The sequence below is a fragment of the Electrona antarctica genome (genome assembly GCF_951216825.1).
Source record: "Electrona antarctica genome assembly, chromosome: 15".
Lineage (NCBI taxonomy): Eukaryota > Metazoa > Chordata > Actinopteri > Myctophiformes > Myctophidae > Electrona > Electrona antarctica.
In genome coordinates, this window is record NC_136796.1 from 4679501 (window position 1) to 4697594 (window position 18094).

At 44.9% G+C, this 18094-nt stretch overlaps 1 protein-coding gene across 1 annotated transcript; it reads right to left on the reverse strand.

Annotated features, from left to right (window-relative positions):
* Window positions 1-10154: 10154 nt before the first annotated feature.
* Window positions 10155-17412, reverse strand: LOC306938376 (uncharacterized protein). The gene is made up of 5 exons (XM_079522524.1): window positions 17321-17412; window positions 15725-16477; window positions 14737-14843; window positions 12540-12809; window positions 10155-10974 (listed from the first exon to the last, which is right to left on the reverse strand). The coding sequence occupies exons 1-5, from the start codon at window positions 17340-17342 to the stop codon at window positions 10360-10362; spliced, it is 1767 nt and encodes a 588-aa protein (XP_079378650.1). The 5' UTR covers window positions 17343-17412; the 3' UTR covers window positions 10155-10359.
* Window positions 17413-18094: the final 682 nt, after the last annotated feature.

Sequence of the window (18094 nt, forward strand, 5' to 3'; positions counted from 1 at the left end):
GTGAAGGATATTTAAAAAAATACCCAACACCCCCGAATATCCATATTCAGGACATGACGAATAAAATGGAGTTGGTCTCGACTTTGTGGGACTCTTACAAGCGTCTGATAAAGGGAACTACACTGCAACGCTAGGCCTCGGGTCAGATTTGAGGTTCCCGAGGTTGCAGAAAAAAACACAGACCATCACGACGATCGGCTCGTCGCCGCGATCGTCGGCGTAGGCGTGCGTGAACGTAAAACCTTTGCTTCACTAGAACGCCACGACGGTGAGGCCTTCCGGTCAGATTTTCGGATATGTTATAGAGCTCCCGGAGACACACGCGTGGATCTATAGAACGTCCTCGGGCGACCTTTCTAGGAGGCGCGGTCACGTTTCACTTTTTCAGCCTGGATGCTGTTAGAGTCTATGTGTCTATGAGGTCTCCCATGCACACAGCCAAAGTGAAGGACGTTTTGTACGACTGTCGGAGGCGTGCGTCCGAGACACCGAACCGTTCGTCTCGGCTAGCTCTCCGACATATCCGAACGTCGGACCGTGATGTTTTATTGTTGGCGCGTTGTCGCGCGTCAAAGTGACTTTCACGACTTTTCTCGCTAACTTAGGCCTCTGTCAAACCTAAGCCCCGCCTTCCCCCCTTTTTTAAGACCCGCCTCTTTCAAACCTAAGCCCCGCCTCCCCTTTTTTCCCTCGGCTGATTTGTGGGAGTTGTTTATTCAAATGAAGGGGTGTGGTATGCATTTGCACCACCCCCACAAAGTAGTCGAAACCACGCCCACTAATTTGCATAAACCACCCCCACAAAGTAGTCAGAACCACTCCCCTTCATTTGCATAAACCCCTCCCACAAAGTAGTCGAAACCACGCCTATCAAATTTGCATAACCCTAACCCACAAAGTAGTCGAAACCACGCCCTTCATTTGCATGAACCACCCCCACAAAGTAGTCGAAACCACGCCCATCAAATTTGCATAAACCGTTCCCACAAAGTAGTCGAAACCACGCCCTTCATTTGCATAACCCACCCCCACAAAGTAGTCGAAACCACGCCCATCAAATTTGCATAAACCGTTCCCACAAAGTAGTCGAAACCACGCCCTTCATTTGCATAACCCACCCCCACAAAGTAGCCGAAACACGCCCGACAAATTTGCATAAACCGTTCCCACAAAGTAGTCAAAACCACGCCCTTCATTTGCATGAACCACCCCCACAAAGTAGTCGAAACCACGCCCATCAAATTTGCATAAACCGTTCCCACAAAGTAGTCGAAACCACGCCCTTCATTTGCATAACCCACCCCCACAAAGTAGTCGAAACCACGCCCATCAAATTTGCATAAACCGTTCCCACAAAGTAGTCGAAACCACGCCCTTCATTTGCATAACCCACCCCCACAAAGTAGTCGAAACCACGCCCATCAAATTTGCATAAACCGTTCCCACAAAGTAGTCAAAACCACGCCCTTCATTTGCATGAACCACCCCCACAAAGTAGTCGAAACCACGCCCATCAAATTTGCATAAACCGTTCCCACAAAGTAGTCGAAACCACGCCCTTCATTTGCATGAACCACCCCCACAAAGTAGTCGAAACCACGCCCATCAAATTTGCATAACCCACTCCCACAAAGTAGTCTGAACCAATTTGCATAAACCGTTCCCACAAAGTAGTCGAAACCACGCCCTTCATTTGCATAAACCACCCACACAAAGTAGCCGAAACACGCCCGTCAAATTTGCATAAACCGTTCCCACAAAGTAGTCGAAACCACGCCCTTCATTTGCATGAACCACCCCCACAAAGTAGTCGAAACCACGCCCATCAAATTTGCATAAACCGTTCCCACAAAGTAGTCAAAACCACGCCCTTCATTTGCATGAACCACCCCCACAAAGTAGTCGAAACCACGCCCATCAAAAATTTGCATAAACCGTTCCCACAAAGTAGTCGAAACCACGCCCTTCATTTGCATGAACCACCCCCACAAAGTAGTCGAAACCACGCCCGTCAAATTTGCATTAACCGTTCCCACAAAGTAGCCGAAACCACACCCTTCATTTGCATGAACAACCCCCACAAAGTAGTCCAAACCACGCCCGTCAAATTTGCATAAACCGTTCCCACAAAGTAGTCGAAACCACACCCCTTAATTTGCATAAACTAATACCACAAAGTAGCCGAAACATGCCCTTCATTTGCATACCACTCCCCTTCATGTGCATACCACGCACCTTCATTTGCATAAACTAATCCCACAAAGTAGCCGGAACCATGCCCCTTCATTTGCATACCACTCCCCTTCATTTGCATACCACTCCCCTTCATTTGAATAACACGCCCCTTCATTTGCATACCATGCCCCTTCATTTGCATACCATGCCCCTTCATTTGCATACCACGCACCTTCATTTGCATACCACGCACCTTCATTTGCATACCATGCCCCTTCATTTGCATAAGATAATCCCAGAAAGTAGCCGGAACCATGCCCCTTCATTTGCATACCACTCCCCTTCATTTGCATACCATGCCCCTTCATTTGCATACCACTCCCCTTCATTTGCATACCACGCACCTTCATTTGCATAAACTAATCCCACAAAGTAGCCGGAACCATGCCCCTTCATTTGCATACCACGCACCTTCATTTGCATACCACTCCCCTTCATTTGCATACCACGCACCTTCATTTGCATAACACGCACCTTCATTTGCATACCACGCACCTTCATTTGCATAAACTAATCCCACAAAGTAGCCGGAACCATGCCCCTTCATTTGCATACCACTCCTTCATTTGCATACCACGCACCTTCATTTGCATACCACGCCCCTTCATTTGCATACCATGCCCCTTCATTTGCATACCATGCCCCTTCATTTGCATACCACGCACCTTCATTTGCATACCATGCCCCTTCATTTGCATACCACTCCCCTTCATTTGCATACCACTCCCCTTCATTTATTTGCATACCACGCCCCTTCATTTGCATACCACACCTCTTAATTTGCATAAGCCACTCCCACAAAGTAGTTGAAACCACGCCCACAAAGTAGGCTGGACACCGCCCACTAATTTTCATAAACCATGCCCACAAAGCAGGTGTGACAACGCCCACTAATTTGCATAAACCACGCCCACATAGTAGTTGAAACTACGCCCATCAAATTTGCATAAACCACTCCCACAAAGTAGCCGGAACCGCCCACAAAGCCGGCGGGACACCGCCCACTCATTTGCATAAACGACGCCCATGAAATTTGCATATGGTTACATAACGAGTAGGCGTGACCTAATATAATGAGAGGTGTGGCCTAACATTACGAGAGGCGGAGTCATTAACGAGAGGGGGTGTGTGTGTGTGTGTGTGTGTGTGTGTGTGTGTGTGTGTGTGTGTGTGTGTGTGTGTGTGTGTGTGTAGTAGTAGTAGTAGAAGTAATACATACGAGATGATGCCTGATCTTCTGACATCCATATTTGGTTGACTGGATGGCATTGTCCTCACCTGGAGAGAAATGCCCCCGGAAATATGATTATTTATTTATTCATTCATTCATTCATTCATTCACTCCCCCCGGAAATAAATAAATAAACAATGCTAATCATCCATCCATGTGTGACATGTTTGACACACATCATGTCATGTCATGTCATGTCATGTCATGTCTATAGCAAGAGGTGGAGGGGGGGGGGGGGGCAAAGCATATTTTAGACTGATTCAGTATTGACCATATTAAGCCAGGTCTCACGGCAGACAGCACTAATATAATAAACAAACGTGAACGGAGCACTGCTGCCAACATAGTACACGCATAATGTGGCCATACTGGCATACTCACCATAGCCTGGTCAAGGTTTCCCCCTGGTGGACGTGTCATTTCCAACTATTGCCAGCACATGGAAACTAGGGGCTACTGATATATACTATTCTCTGCCTATCGGGACGTAACTCGGACGGCGCTGAGTCGGGTCTTAAATACATTTCAATTGTAGGCCTACATTTAGGTAAAGTGTGATTTATTTGGATTTATCCTTATTATTGTGAAAGATGTCCCCCAAATGTAAATTATTAATTTATTATTATTATTTGAATAATTATTATAAATGTGCAAATTTATTTTACATGATTCCCTCTGATGAGTCCTAGTAGGCCTAGTAAAAAGTAGTAGTAAGGTTGAAATCGTTTTTTTGCAAGTAGAAATTAATCCGGGTTTTACAGGGTTAGTCATTCATTCATTCATTCCCCCCGGAAATAAATAAATAATCACGGCTAATCATCCATCCATGTGTGACAATTGTTTGACACACATCATGTCATGTCATGTCTATCTATAGCAAGAGGTGGAATTGCGTCAGATCTTCTACACAAAGCAAAACAAAAGGGAGCAGTGCACCACCCTGTGGCACCAACTGGCACTGCTGACTGTTACAAATTGACAGTGGATTATCTTGGATTATGTCCGCCAAAATACATTCCAATGGTACATTTACTTGACCAAAAGGTAAAGAGTGATTTATTTTGATTTATTTACTCTGGATCCTTAGTCCTTGGTCCGAGGTCCCGAATCTTGACTCGAACCAGCGTCCTCTGGCAGGTACCGTAGGCAGCTGCTGCCCAAACCACTGAGCCATCGTGGAATACTCTTAACCATGGATTTTGGGTCATTTTATCTTTTTGTTTTTTTGGAAGGGAAGACAAAAAAAGAAAAAGTCTATTTTACCAATGCAAAGGGTGAAATATTGTCATAATGTACGTTGTGTTTGTTTTGGAAAGGAAAAAGTGTTTTAATGTACTTTTTAGTGACGTTAGGGTAGAGTTTGTTTTAACAGTACAGGACTCTCTCTCTCTCACACACACACCAGAGACTGGCAGCTGATTGGCTCATTCAGGGTTGCCAGGTTGGTGGCTGTCAGGTTGTCCAATGCCTGCTGCATTGTGTGTGTGAACCAGCTACACTGGCATTTAAACACATTCATATTGTAACCGTTGCCACTATAGGTGATATAGTTTCATTGTTTAATGAAGAAGTTCATAATTAAGTCACATTTACGTTTAAAACATTATTTCATGTATTTGTGTCAAGTTGTTGTAATGCTGAGTCAAAGTCATGTTCCGTGTCTCGTTTGGTCTGCTCATGTAAATTGGGTACACAGGTTTTAAGAAAGGTTATAAGGACCTAAGACTGAAGAGATTCCCTTCTTTGTTATTTGCACGCAGCCAACGAGGTATTTGTTTTATGTCTGTATTTTACTTTGGTAAAATGTTTGCATCTACATGCTGTGCATGTCATGTCGTATTTATGTTAATTGTAACGTGCTTGTTTTATTGTATTGTTTATAGTTTTCACGGTGAATTTGGAGGATCCACAAGTCTTCAAATAAATCACTTTCAAGGAAACCACTTGTGTCTGTCTGTGCTCGGAGGGAGTTACACATATAATATGACAGCACCACACACACAGAGGCATTGCCTACAACACATTAAAACACTCAAACATTCCAGGTGACTAAAATGTGACTAAATGAAAACTATTCAAGGGACTGAAATGAGTTTGCTGCCAAAAACACAACACTGCATGATGTCACCTCCGTTCTTTATTTCCCCAGAGAGCAGACACGGTCCCCACAGGACAGGTCAGGTCAAAGGTCATTCCGACTGACAGACAGACAGAGAGTCAGTCGGTCGGTCAGACACTCAGCGAGTCACTCGATTGATTCATTTACAAACACACAAGTTGTGTGTTTGTAAATAATCAGACCCACCGTTTCATTAGAGGATGTTCAGGTGGGGGTGAAGAGGCCGGAGGTCAAGAGGTCAACACAATTATACTGTCAGTCTTTTGGGTTTTATTAACCCATTCTGGACGGGAACCCTTTTTGGTGCATTATGTTATACTTTTATATACTTTTATGTTATAAAAATAGCAGACCCGCAAGCGGTGGCGCGCTACGAGCTTGTAGATCTGCTATTTTGGGGGCCACTGTCTGTCTGTCTGTCTGTCTGTCTAACAATCTGTCTTGTCTGTCTGTCTGTCTGTCTGTCTGTCTAAAATAGCAGACCTACAAGCTCGTAGCGCGGCACCGAGTGCCGCGCTACGAGCTTGTAGATCTGCTATTTTGGGGGCCACTGTCTGTCTGTCTGTCTGTCTGTCTAACAATCTGTCTTGTCTGTCTGTCTGTCTGTCTGTCTGTCTAAAATAGCAGACCTACAAGCTCGTAGCGCGGCACCGAGTGCCGCGCTACGAGCTTGTAGATCTGCTATTTTGGGGGCCACTGCCTGTCTGTCTGTCTGTCTGTCTGTCTAACAATCTGTCTTGTCTGTCTGTCTGTCTGTCTGTCTGTCTAACAATCTGTCTTGTCTGTCTGTCTGTCTGTCTAAAATAGCAGATCTACAAGCTCGTAGCGCGGCACTCGGTGCCGCGCTACGAGCTTGTAGATCTGCTATTTTGGGGGCCACTGCCTGTCTGTCTGTCTGTCTGTCTAACAATCTGTCTTGTCTGTCTGTCTGTCTGTCTGTCTAAAATAGCAGACCTACAAGCTCGTAGCGCGGCACCGAGTGCCGCGCTACGAGCTTGTAGATCTGCTATTTTGGGGGCCACTGTCTGTCTGTCTGTCTGTCTGTCTAACAATCTGTCTTGTCTGTCTGTCTGTCTGTCTGTCTAACAATCTGTCTTGTCTGTCTGTCTGTCTGTCTGTCTGTCTGTCTGTCTAACAAACTGTCTTGTCTGTCTGTCTGTCTGTCTGTCTAACAATCTGTCTTGTCTGTCTGTCTATCTGTCTAAAATAGCAGACCTACAAGCTCGTAGCGCGGCACCGAGTGCCGCGCTACGAGCTTGTAGATCTGCTATTTTGGGGGCCACTGCCTGTCTGTCTGTCTGTCTGTCTAACAATCTGTCTTGTCTGTCTGTCTGTCTGTCTGTCTAAAATAGCAGACCTACAAGCTCGTAGCGCGGCACCGAGTGCCGCGCTACGAGCTTGTAGATCTGCTATTTTGGGGGCCACTGTCTGTCTGTCTGTCTGTCTGTCTAACAATCTGTCTTGTCTGTCTGTCTGTCTGTCTGTCTAACAATCTGTCTTGTCTGTCTGTCTGTCTGTCTGTCTGTCTGTCTGTCTAACAAACTGTCTTGTCTGTCTGTCTGTCTGTCTGTCTAACAATCTGTCTTGTCTGTCTGTCTATCTGTCTAAAATAGCAGACCTACAAGCTCGTAGCGCGGCACCGAGTGCCGCGCTACGAGCTTGTAGATCTGCTATTTTGGGGGCCACTGCCTGTCTGTCTGTCTGTCTGTCTGTCTGTCTGTCTGTCTGTCTGTCTAACAATCTGTCTGTCTGTCTGTCTAACAATCTGTCTTGTCTGTCTGTCTGTCTAACAATCTGTCTTGTCTGTCTGTCTGTCTGTCTAAAATAGCAGATCTACAAGCTCGTAGCGCGGCACTCGGTGCCGCGCTACGAGCTTGTAGATCTGCTATTTTGGGGGCCACTGCCTGTCTGTCTGTCTGTCTGTCTGTCTAACAATCTGTCTGTCTGTCTGTCTAACAATCTGTCTTGTCTGTCTGTCTGTCTGTCTGTCTAACAAACTGTCTTGTCTGTCTGTCTGTCTGTCTGTCTAACAATCTGTCTTGTCTGTCTGTCTGTCTGTCTGTCTGTCTGTCTGTCTGTCTGTCTGTCTAACAAACTGTCTTGTCTGTCTGTCTGTCTGTCTAACAATCTGTCTGTCTGTCTGTCTAACAATCTGTCTTGTCTGTCTGTCTGTCTGTCTAAAATAGCAGACCTACAAGCTCGTAGCGCGGCACCGAGTGCCGCGCTACGAGCTTGTAGATCTGCTATTTTGGGGGCCACTGTCTGTCTGTCTGTCTGTCTGTCTGTCTAACAATCTGTCTTGTTTGTCTAACAATCTGTCTTGTCTGTCTGTCTGTCTGTCTGTCTGTCTGTCTAACAAACTGTCTTGTCTGTCTGTCTGTCTGTCTGTCTAACAATCTGTCTTGTCTGTCTGTCTGTCTGTCTAAAATAGCAGACCTACAAGCTCGTAGCGCGGCACCGAGTGCCGCGCTACGAGCTTGTAGATCTGCTATTTTGGGGGCCACTGCCTGTCTGTCTGTCTGTCTGTCTGTCTAACAATCTGTCTGTCTGTCTGTCTAACAATCTGTCTTGTCTGTCTGTCTGTCTGTCTAAAATAGCAGACCTACAAGCTCGTAGCGCGGCACCGAGTGCCGCGCTACGAGCTTGTAGATCTGCTATTTTGGGGGCCACTGTCTGTCTGTCTGTCTGTCTGTCTGTCTGTCTAACAATCTGTCTTGTCTGTCTGTCTGTCTGTCTGTCTGTCTGTCTGTCTGTCTAACAATCTGTCTTGTCTGTCTGTCTGTCTGTCTGTCTAAAATAGCAGACCTACAAGTTCATAGCGCGCCACTCTGTGGCGCGCTATGAGCTTGTAGATCTGCTATTTTTCAATAGCTAAAGTATAATCCAAGGGTTGAGTCATGAGTCATAGCACTGTTCTAAGACAATGGTTGCTGTCTCATCACAATGGCAACTGACCTTATCTCCTTCATTTCATGAATTATTTACCATCAACTGCTATTTCCCCTACCATAAATAAGCCCTCAATGGGGGTTGGGGGTTTATGCTAATTTGCTTATTTCCATCAAAATAAGTATTGAAGTGCGCCGCTTGGGATACTATTTACATTATGAAGAGAGGATATATACAAAAAAAAGATTTTTGAGCGATGGAAATAAGCAAATTAGCACAACACCCCATAGCCCCATTCAATTCAATGCAATTCATTGAGGGCTTATGGTAGGGGAAATAGCCAATAATGCGCTTTTGCACAAAATAACACCTGGACCTCTTTGGTGGGGACGTAACAACTACAAATATAGGTAAGGAAGCCTTCTAGTATGGAATTCTCCTTTAACCCAGAGGTTCTCAGGAGACAGACACCGTCATGTGAAAGTCAGTGAAAGCTAAATCAGAGTTCACAGAGCATACAAGGTCAACTCCAAGGATAGAAAATGTAATCAGATGAGCCTGATCCAGTGTTGTGGCTGAGCAGTCCACTGCACTGTAAACACCATGCAGGTGGCCTCTTATCGATGAGGACAGTGGTTCTCAAACTTTTTCATGTCCAGGACCCCAAATTAACAGATTCGGCCCTGGACTGAAAATATTTGGTGCCAGGGAGGGACCTAGCGCTGGCTCCATAGAAGGCTATGCGACTCCCCATTCCCTGCCGCCGCATGACATGCAGCACAGCCTCTCGACTTCTGCTAAAATAAAAATAACGATTTCGCTACTCACCAATACAAAGACGGTTTTGTGATGAAGAAAGCCTACTTTCCCTAGTGGACGCACTCTGAGTCCCCCACCTCACGTATTTTGGCCAGAAAGATATATATTTTTTGCTAAATATATTAAGACTCACCCAAATACTGGTTGCATTTCTGCTTGGTTTTATAATGTCAACACAACAGGCTCTGAACAGTAAACATTTACGTCTCTATGACTGCTTTCTAGGGTGGAATATTAGCAATAAAGATGTTTAACCCTCGTAGTGGATATAGAATCTAGCAGTCTATGCAGGTGATTTATAAAGAAACAGGACATTAAAAGTCTTACAGCTCAACATTCACAACATACTGGATCATTAATCCACTGAGTAAACTACCTGCTCATCACCAAGGTTGTTGATGTTGTGGAAACCTTGTTCGTGTCCAAAACCGTTCCTTTAACTATTATTTTGTCAAAATTGTTTAGCTGGAATTAACAAAGGTCTCCCTTTGTTTCTTTCTCTCGTGTTATTCCCCTCCTCTTTTCTTCTCTGTAGCACCGTCTGCAGTCTTCTCCTCGCTGTGATCTCACCGTCTGCAGTCTTCTCCTCGCTGTGATCTCACCGTCTGCAGTCTTCTCCTCGCTGTGATCTCACCGTCTGCAGTCTTCTCCTCGCTGTGATCTCACTGTCTGCAGTCTTCTCCTCGCTGTGATCTCACCGTCTGCAGTCTTCTCCTCGCTGTGATCTCACCGTCTGCAGTCTTCTCCTCGCTGTGATCTCACCGTCTGCAGTCTTCTCCTCGCTGTGATCTCACCGTCTGCAGTCTTCTCCTCGCTGTGATCTCACCGTCTGCAGTCTTCTCCTCGCTGTGATCTCACCGTCTGCAGTCTTCTCCTCGCTGTGATCTCACCGTCTGCAGTCTTCTCCTCGCTGTGATCTCACCGTCTGCAGTCTTCTCCTCGCTGTGATCTCACCGTCTGCAGTCTTCTCCTCGCTGTGATCTCACCGTCTGCAGTCTTCTCCTCGCTGTGATCTCCAGCATGAGTGTTCGTATCAATGTTCATACTTTCTTTTTCGTTTCACCGTCTACTCCGTAGTGTCGTCTCCACTGTTCTCCACAACATTATTATCTCCGCTCTGTCGTTTCCTTCCCCTCCTCTTCTCTGTAGTGCCGTTGCCGCTGTGAGTGCTGTTCATGTGAATGTTCAGGGACCTTTTGGCTTGGAAGCGGCTGCCGCAGATGGTGCATACGTAGGGTTTCTCCCCGGTGTGCGTCAACTCGTGCCTCTGCAGGTCCACGGCCTGCATGAAGCCTTTACCGCAGCCGATCACCCGACACATGAAGGTCCTCTCTTTGTTGTGGAACTTCAGGTGTCTGTCCCGGACATGCTTCTGGAGGAAAGTCTTGCCACAGACGTCGCAGGCGAACTTCCGCTCGCCGTTGTGGATCTTCATGTGCATCTTCAGAGTTCCCTGGAGTGGAAAATCCTTGCCGCACTCTGCGCAGCTGAACGGTTTCTCACCCGTGTGGACTCTCATGTGGATGTCTAGAGCGGAGGCGGAGGGGCAGCCCTTCCCACACATGTGACACACGTGGCTCTGCTCTATGTGGGACCGCAGGTGGACCGAGAGACTGTGTGTGTCCTCGGTTTGATGGCCGCACAGACCACAACTCAATGATGATGGCGATGGCGATGACTCCTTGACACAAAAAGGGGGGGAAAACAACAACATTACATGTATTATTACTATGATGTTATGTCAAGTCAAGTCACCTTTATTTGTATCACATTTAACTCATTAAGACCCGAGGACCTTATGTCAACCTTATATTGCTATATACGTGGTTCTCGTTTATTTTTTCATGTCAAGCACGCCCAAAACTACATGTATTTGGCCGTGGACTCCCATCTCAAAATATTTTGTTCCAGGGACCCCCAGAAGCAAAGATTTGTTCAAAGTTAAAAGTGATAACTTTAAAAATATATGTCCAAAACTCAGCTGCCCGTCTGCTCACCAGTACACGCTCCAGAGACCACAACTTTTCTATTTTTTTTAATAGCTAAAGTATAAAATAGTTAAAGTGGTTCAAATCTAAATTGACACACACAGATGCTTCCATGGTTCTAATAGGTTAAAAACAACAGTAGTTGACCCAAAGTGCTTTCCATTCAAAATATCATCATAAACACCTCATAAAATACAACATAGTAAAATAAATATATACCTCGTAAAAATACAGCATAATTAAAATAACATAAAAAAGCAATACTATAAAAACTAGAGTTAAAATACATTCACTGATCAAAATAGACCATAAGTTAGTTTCCCACAGACTAATCTCTCAAGAACAGATTCTGAGCTGAGGAAACAAACAGCAGAGGGCACTGTTTTTCCTTTTTTGCTGATGGGTTTCCATATTGTCCACAGACTGACTGTTGTCTGTTATGTGACAATAAAGCTTGATTCCCATTCTTATGGGGTTGGCACGATCATAAAAGATATCGTTGTGCAAATAATTGTGCAACGATATCTTAGATTCGATGAGGAAAGAAACACATTTAATCCATTTTGAAATGAGGCTGTAACACAGGGGTTCTCAACGTTTTTGGCCGGGGACCCCCGGAAATGCTTTGGCAATGTCTCGGGACCCCCGCCCCGCCCCCTCCCGACCCCCAATATAAATTGACTGCTACAATAACCTTAAACCATTTTGGGCGGGAACCCCTTTTGGTGTTTTAAGCATTGTTATAATTTAGCTATTGAAAAATAGCAGATCTACAAGCTCATAGCGCGCCACCGAGTGGCGCGCTACGAGCTTGTAGGTCTGCTATTTTTGAAAAATCCTGAAAAAAAAAAAAATATATATATATTTTTTTTTTAAATAATTTGGGGACCCCCTAAAATAATTTGGCGACCCCCCGAGGGGTCGCGACCCACGGGTTGAGAACCCCTGCTGTAACAAAACAAAATGTGGTAAAAGTGAAGGAGTGTGAATCCTTTCTGGGTGCACTGTATATACTGAACGTACCTGGGAAAAAAAGGTCGTTACCAACATATAAACATATAAAATAAATAATGTACTATGGCCAATATATTTAGTAATTTTATACTTTAAATAGTGGAAATGGCCAATCTACAAACTTGAGCTTGTAGATCCGTTCCCATTCCCATTTTTTAAAAATGGCATTGTGATAACCGCGATTATTTCAATAAAATTGTGAACGGGTGAATACGTAACAATGGTGACGGCAGGCGGGTCTTACCTTCACGTGCGTCCGGACGTGTTTCATAATGTCTTTCTTCACGGAAAACTCTTCTCCGCAGGCTTTGCACTTGTAAGCGGGGTGCTGTCTGGGGCGGCCCGCCTCCGGCTGCTCCTCGTTGTCGGGACGGTGTGTGATCCTCTGGTGGCGCAGCAGCTCCGGTCTCGTGCGGAACTCTTCCCTGCAGACGGCGCAAACGTGCCGGCTCCTGTAGTGTTTGGCGGCGTGTCTATCCAGAGAGTGCCAGTGGTAGTACGCCTTCTTGCACACCTTAGACAGACAGACAGAGACATTTATTAAACTCTATTAAACTAACTATTAAACTCAATCGCATGAGGGAGCACAGCAGTTTGAGTACAGACACGCTCTGCATCAGGCAGGATGATTGTATAGAGCAGGGGTTCTCAACGTTTTTGGCCGGGGACCGCCGGAAATGTTTTGGCAATGTCTCGGGACCCCCGCCCCGCCCCCTCCCGACCCCCAATATAAATTGACTGCTACAATAACCTTAACCCATTTTGGGTGGGAACCCCTTTTGGTGTTTTAAGCATTATGTTATAATTTAGCTATTGAAAAATAGCAGATCTACAAGCTCATAGCGCGCCACCGAGTGGCGCGCTACGAGCTTGTAGGTCTGCTATTTTTGAAAAATCGTGAAAATAAAATTTATTTTTTGAAAATAATTTGGGGACCCCCTAAAATATTTTGGCGACCCCCCGAGGGGTCGCGACCCACGGGTTGAGAACCCCTGGTATAGAGCAGGGGTAGGCAACCTGGGAGGGTGATCACTAGGTGCGGTTCCATTAAGCCTTTGCGAAAAAAGGAAGCGTATGTTCATTAAGTCGAAAAAAGAAAAGCGAATTGTCGGTGTTTCCATTAAACTGATAAAATGCGCATATGCAATAAGTTCATGAAATGTGCAGTAGGTTGCACTGTTTTGCCAGTAAAGTGAGGCTCATGTAAAGTAGTCCTAATCGATGTTCACACCATTGATTTGATGCGCTGTATGTATGCTGTATGCTGTATGTATCTCAGTTTAACGGACGGGACCCCATATACTGCGCTGTAATCTGATCCCTGGTCAGCGGCTGACCGACCGTCTGCTGCTTTCACAGTATTGACGACACCTACAGTCAAAGAACGTACAAAGAACGATTTGTTGTGTAATGCTTGTCTTAATATATTCGGGGCACATGTAGCCTATATGTCACGGGACTCGATTGGAGCATACTGGTCGTTTATACTGTAAATTGATTGATTGCAGCTGCAAACAGTTGAATAACTTGTTTCATCGGCTATATAGCCTATAGCCTACACGTTTAGGTTCACTCCACTGCACCGTTCACTCCACTGCCTCCCCATCGTTGTTTTATTTTATTTCCCAACTGTTCAAAAGCGATATAATGCGAGTTCAATGCTTTCTAATTAAAAACCTTTTCCGCAAGTGTTTCCATACACTATTTGCGCATTTCCCTTTTTTCGAAAAAGCCTAAATCCGCAACCTCCAAGCGAAAAAGTGTTTTTGCGAAAAATTGAGACTTATTCGCATGTTGATGTGTTTCCATCCAGGAGATTTTGCGCAAGAGCCTTAATGCGCAAAGAAACGGCTTTATGGAAACGCACCTACTGGCACACTGGCGTAAGTGTGAGAGAGCTTTTTCTTTCTTTTAAAATGAAGTGAAGAACTGAAATGAAGTAAAATGACGTCACTCTCGCTACTCCTGGGACACGGAAGTATGTTTTACTGTTGAAAATAGCGAAGCGAATCCCCGTTTTTGGCGAACTAGAATGCGTTTGTTTGATCAGCACCAGAATTTGAATTTTGAAGTAAGAAATGAAGACAGACCATTGCCCATCTGGTCAAAACCATGGAGAGTTCTAGATTAAGATATACGAGCCATTCCTTCTGAGTCGTAAACAAGGAAGTGAAAGGGCAGTGCGCATGCGTGAAACAGCAAGGAGTACGGTGCAGAAGGAGAGGCCACCCAAAAACAAACAAATAAAAAAGATTTTTTGTTTTATATCAATAAAAAAGCCCTAGACGTGTCACGTGTATACACGTCCAAGGCCACCTACGGTTTGATTAGAAAGGACGTGTCCAAGGCCAAAATTGTGTTAATTGCAGTAAAACATCTGGGTGTGAATGTGACATTAGAGACCAGGCCCATTGGATCCGTAGGGTTTAAATGGAACCTACCTTACACTGGTATGGTTTCTCCACCTGATGAACTGTCATGTGGCGCGTCAGGCATACCTTCATTCTGAATGTTCTGCCACACACCTCACAACTGAATGGTTTCCCTCCTGTGTGCAATAGTGACATTTTAGCTAACATAATTGTCGTACGAATGATTTAATTGTGTTTTTTTGGCATCGAAAATTGGACCATATGAATAAAATTGACATTTCACTTTTCCTTTTAGGCTTTGTAAAGCACTACCGTCTACTACCCCAAGCTCACACCTCAGGTGGAATCACCCGGAGGGTACTACCAAGCCACGCCCTAGAAACCCCCAAGTCAAACACCAAATGCCTTGATAGGAGCTTTCTACACTCTGCTATAAGGATATGGAACAGCCTTCCCCCTGCGGTTGTTGGAGATATTACATCTAGCAGTGTTCACGCCTTCAAGGAGAGGCTGAAGCTCCTCAGTATGTGACTGTAATCCCACAAAGCTCAAGGACTGTTATTCATCCAACATTCAGTTTACACATACACCTGACTGAGTAGCTGCAGATCATTGATAGGCTCTTTGAATGTGTTTGTCTTATAGCCTGTATCTGCTTAAGCTTAATTAAAAAGAAAAAAAAAGAAATTAGTGAAAGTTACTGGTACCGATGATCAAAGGAAATACTCTACCAAAACGCCAGGCCTCTTATTGCTTTCTAAAGTTTTCTAAAATAGCATGAATAAGCTCACATTGGGTCACATGCTGTGACCTTGTTGATCGTCTATTTCCTCTATTTTTGAGAATGTACCAGCCAACATTTTCCAACAAAAACCAAGGCTGATAATTGTGCAAAATAATTGCAATTAGCTCAAATAATTGCAATCAGGCGACTGTAAAATTTATTTTTGTTTCTGGTCCGCGAACATTTTATGAACCGTCAGCCGGTCCGTGGTAATAGAGAGGTTGGGAACCCCTGGTCTAAACAATACCATACAATATAGCACAGTAGGCTTACCTGTGTGAACCTTTCTGTGTATCTTCAGACACTGCGTAGTACGGAACTTCATCCCACATGTGCTGCAGGTGTTACAGTGCTCTCTGTGAGTTTCAAGGTGACCTTTCAGGTCCCGGTTGGACGGGAACAGCTCCCCACAGAACCCACAGCGACACTGTGTCTCATCGCAACACGACCTCATGACATGTCTGAGCAGAGCGTCCATTTTCTGGAAGGACTGGGAGCACACCAGACAGAACTGAAACTTATGTTCGTTTAACGTCTCCAGCGGACTCTGTCCTTCGACTGAATTTGACTCTAATGTTGAACTCTCTGATTCTGGACTCTTTAATGTTGAACTCTCCTCCTCGCTCTCTCTCATATCAACCTCAACCCCAGGGTCATAATCTTTATCATCATCATCATCATCATCATCATCATCCTCATCCTCATCCTCAACCATACAGCTGTCTGGGGACAGCGCTTCATACTCATCACTGGCTGGTTCTGGACACGGTTGGCTGCCATTGGTTGATTCCGATGGAGGTTGGCCGTCATTGGTTGGTTCTGGACAAGGTTGGCTGTCATTGGTTGGTTCCGAACTAGGTTGGCTGTCATTGTCTGGTTTTGGACAAGGTTGGCTGTCATTGGTTGGTTCTGAACGAGGTTGGCTGTCATTGGTTGATTGTGAATGAGGTTGGTCGTCATTGGCTGGTTCTGGGAAAGATTGCCAGTCATTGGTTGACAGTGTGTTGCTTAGATAATGCTGTAAGTCTAGGGGGGGTGGGAGAGAGAGAGAGAGAGAGAGAGAGAGAGAGAGAGAGAGAGAGAGAGAGAGAGAGAGAGAGAGAGAGAGAGAGAGAGAGAGAGAGAGAGCGAGAGAGAGGGGGGGGGGGGATTAAAATAAAAATAGATTTGCCTTTAGGTTTAACTCAATTGTTTCTATCCGGTGAGGGCAGGGAAGGCAGAGATACAAGTATATGGACAGCAGTTTTATAATAAACTGTATTTGTAAAAACATAAGCAAATAATGAACATACACATTACATTATGAAATATGCAATTATGTGTTGAAATGTAAACCAAATTACTTGAATGAGTTGTAGAAAACAGCCCCGCCACAAAAATTACAGAAAACAGAAGAGACATGTTTACGGTATTCTCTATTCTAGGAGATTTGCTCAGTTCTTAATAGAAGCATTCAAACTATAAGACAACAGATTATTTATGTTTATGCTGTATTTGCTGTGCATTGGTTTATTTCTTTGTGTCTGTATTGTTTATAAATAATAAAACAGAGTTATAATTTGATTAATGATGGGCAAACGAAAAAGTTCATAGCACAGTAGGCTAGCCACACACACACACACACACACACACACACACACACACACACACACACACACACACACACACACACACACACACACACACACACACACACACACACACACACACACACACACACACACACACACACAAAACACACACACACACACACACACACACACACACACACACACACACACACACACACACACACACACACACACACACACACACACACACACACACACACACACACACACACACACACTTACTTACTTACTTACTTACTTACTTGCTGATGGTTGTCCATCGAATCCAATGATGACGTCCACTTATGTCCTTAACGGTGAGTTCTTTGGTGGCTAAAGAGTCCAATCCTGGAATTACATGTTTTATTGCAGGTGGGGCATGGGTAGGTTGTAGTGGTCGTACTGGCAGTCATGGGTGTGTTCCTCCTGTGTCTCTGTTGCCTCTGTTGCTGTCTTCTGACACACACACACAGGAAGTCAGAGAAACTAGAGAAGAAGAGTAATTTGGGAGTGAAATTCAGAACAGCGCCACACCCACTCTGTGGCCAGATATAGATATTACATGGGCAGTGAGATGAATGGAGGCCTCTGCCTCTCCCCTCCTCTGCTCTCCTCTCTTTTTGAGTGAACAGACCAAACACAAAACACAACATGTTCATTAATGTTATTCTTCACACACTAGACATATTGTTCATATTAAGAGCATGCCGAATCCAATGGCGCCGGTCTGGGCTTTCCACGACGTTTGCAAAGGTCAAAGGTCCGCCAAAAGACTGCCTCTCCTCTCCCTCCTCTCCTCTCCTCTCCACAGAAGTGTGAAATACACAAAACAAACCTTTAAAACATGTTCCCTAACCCTATTCTTCTCACACTCTTCATATTTAGAGTGTGCCGAATCCAATGGAGCCGGTCTGGGCTTTCCACAACGTTTGCAAAGGTCAAAGGTCAGCCACGCTGACCTTTGGGCCAAATGCCTTACAAATGTGGTGAAGGATATTTAAAAAAATACCCAACACCCCCGAATATCCATATT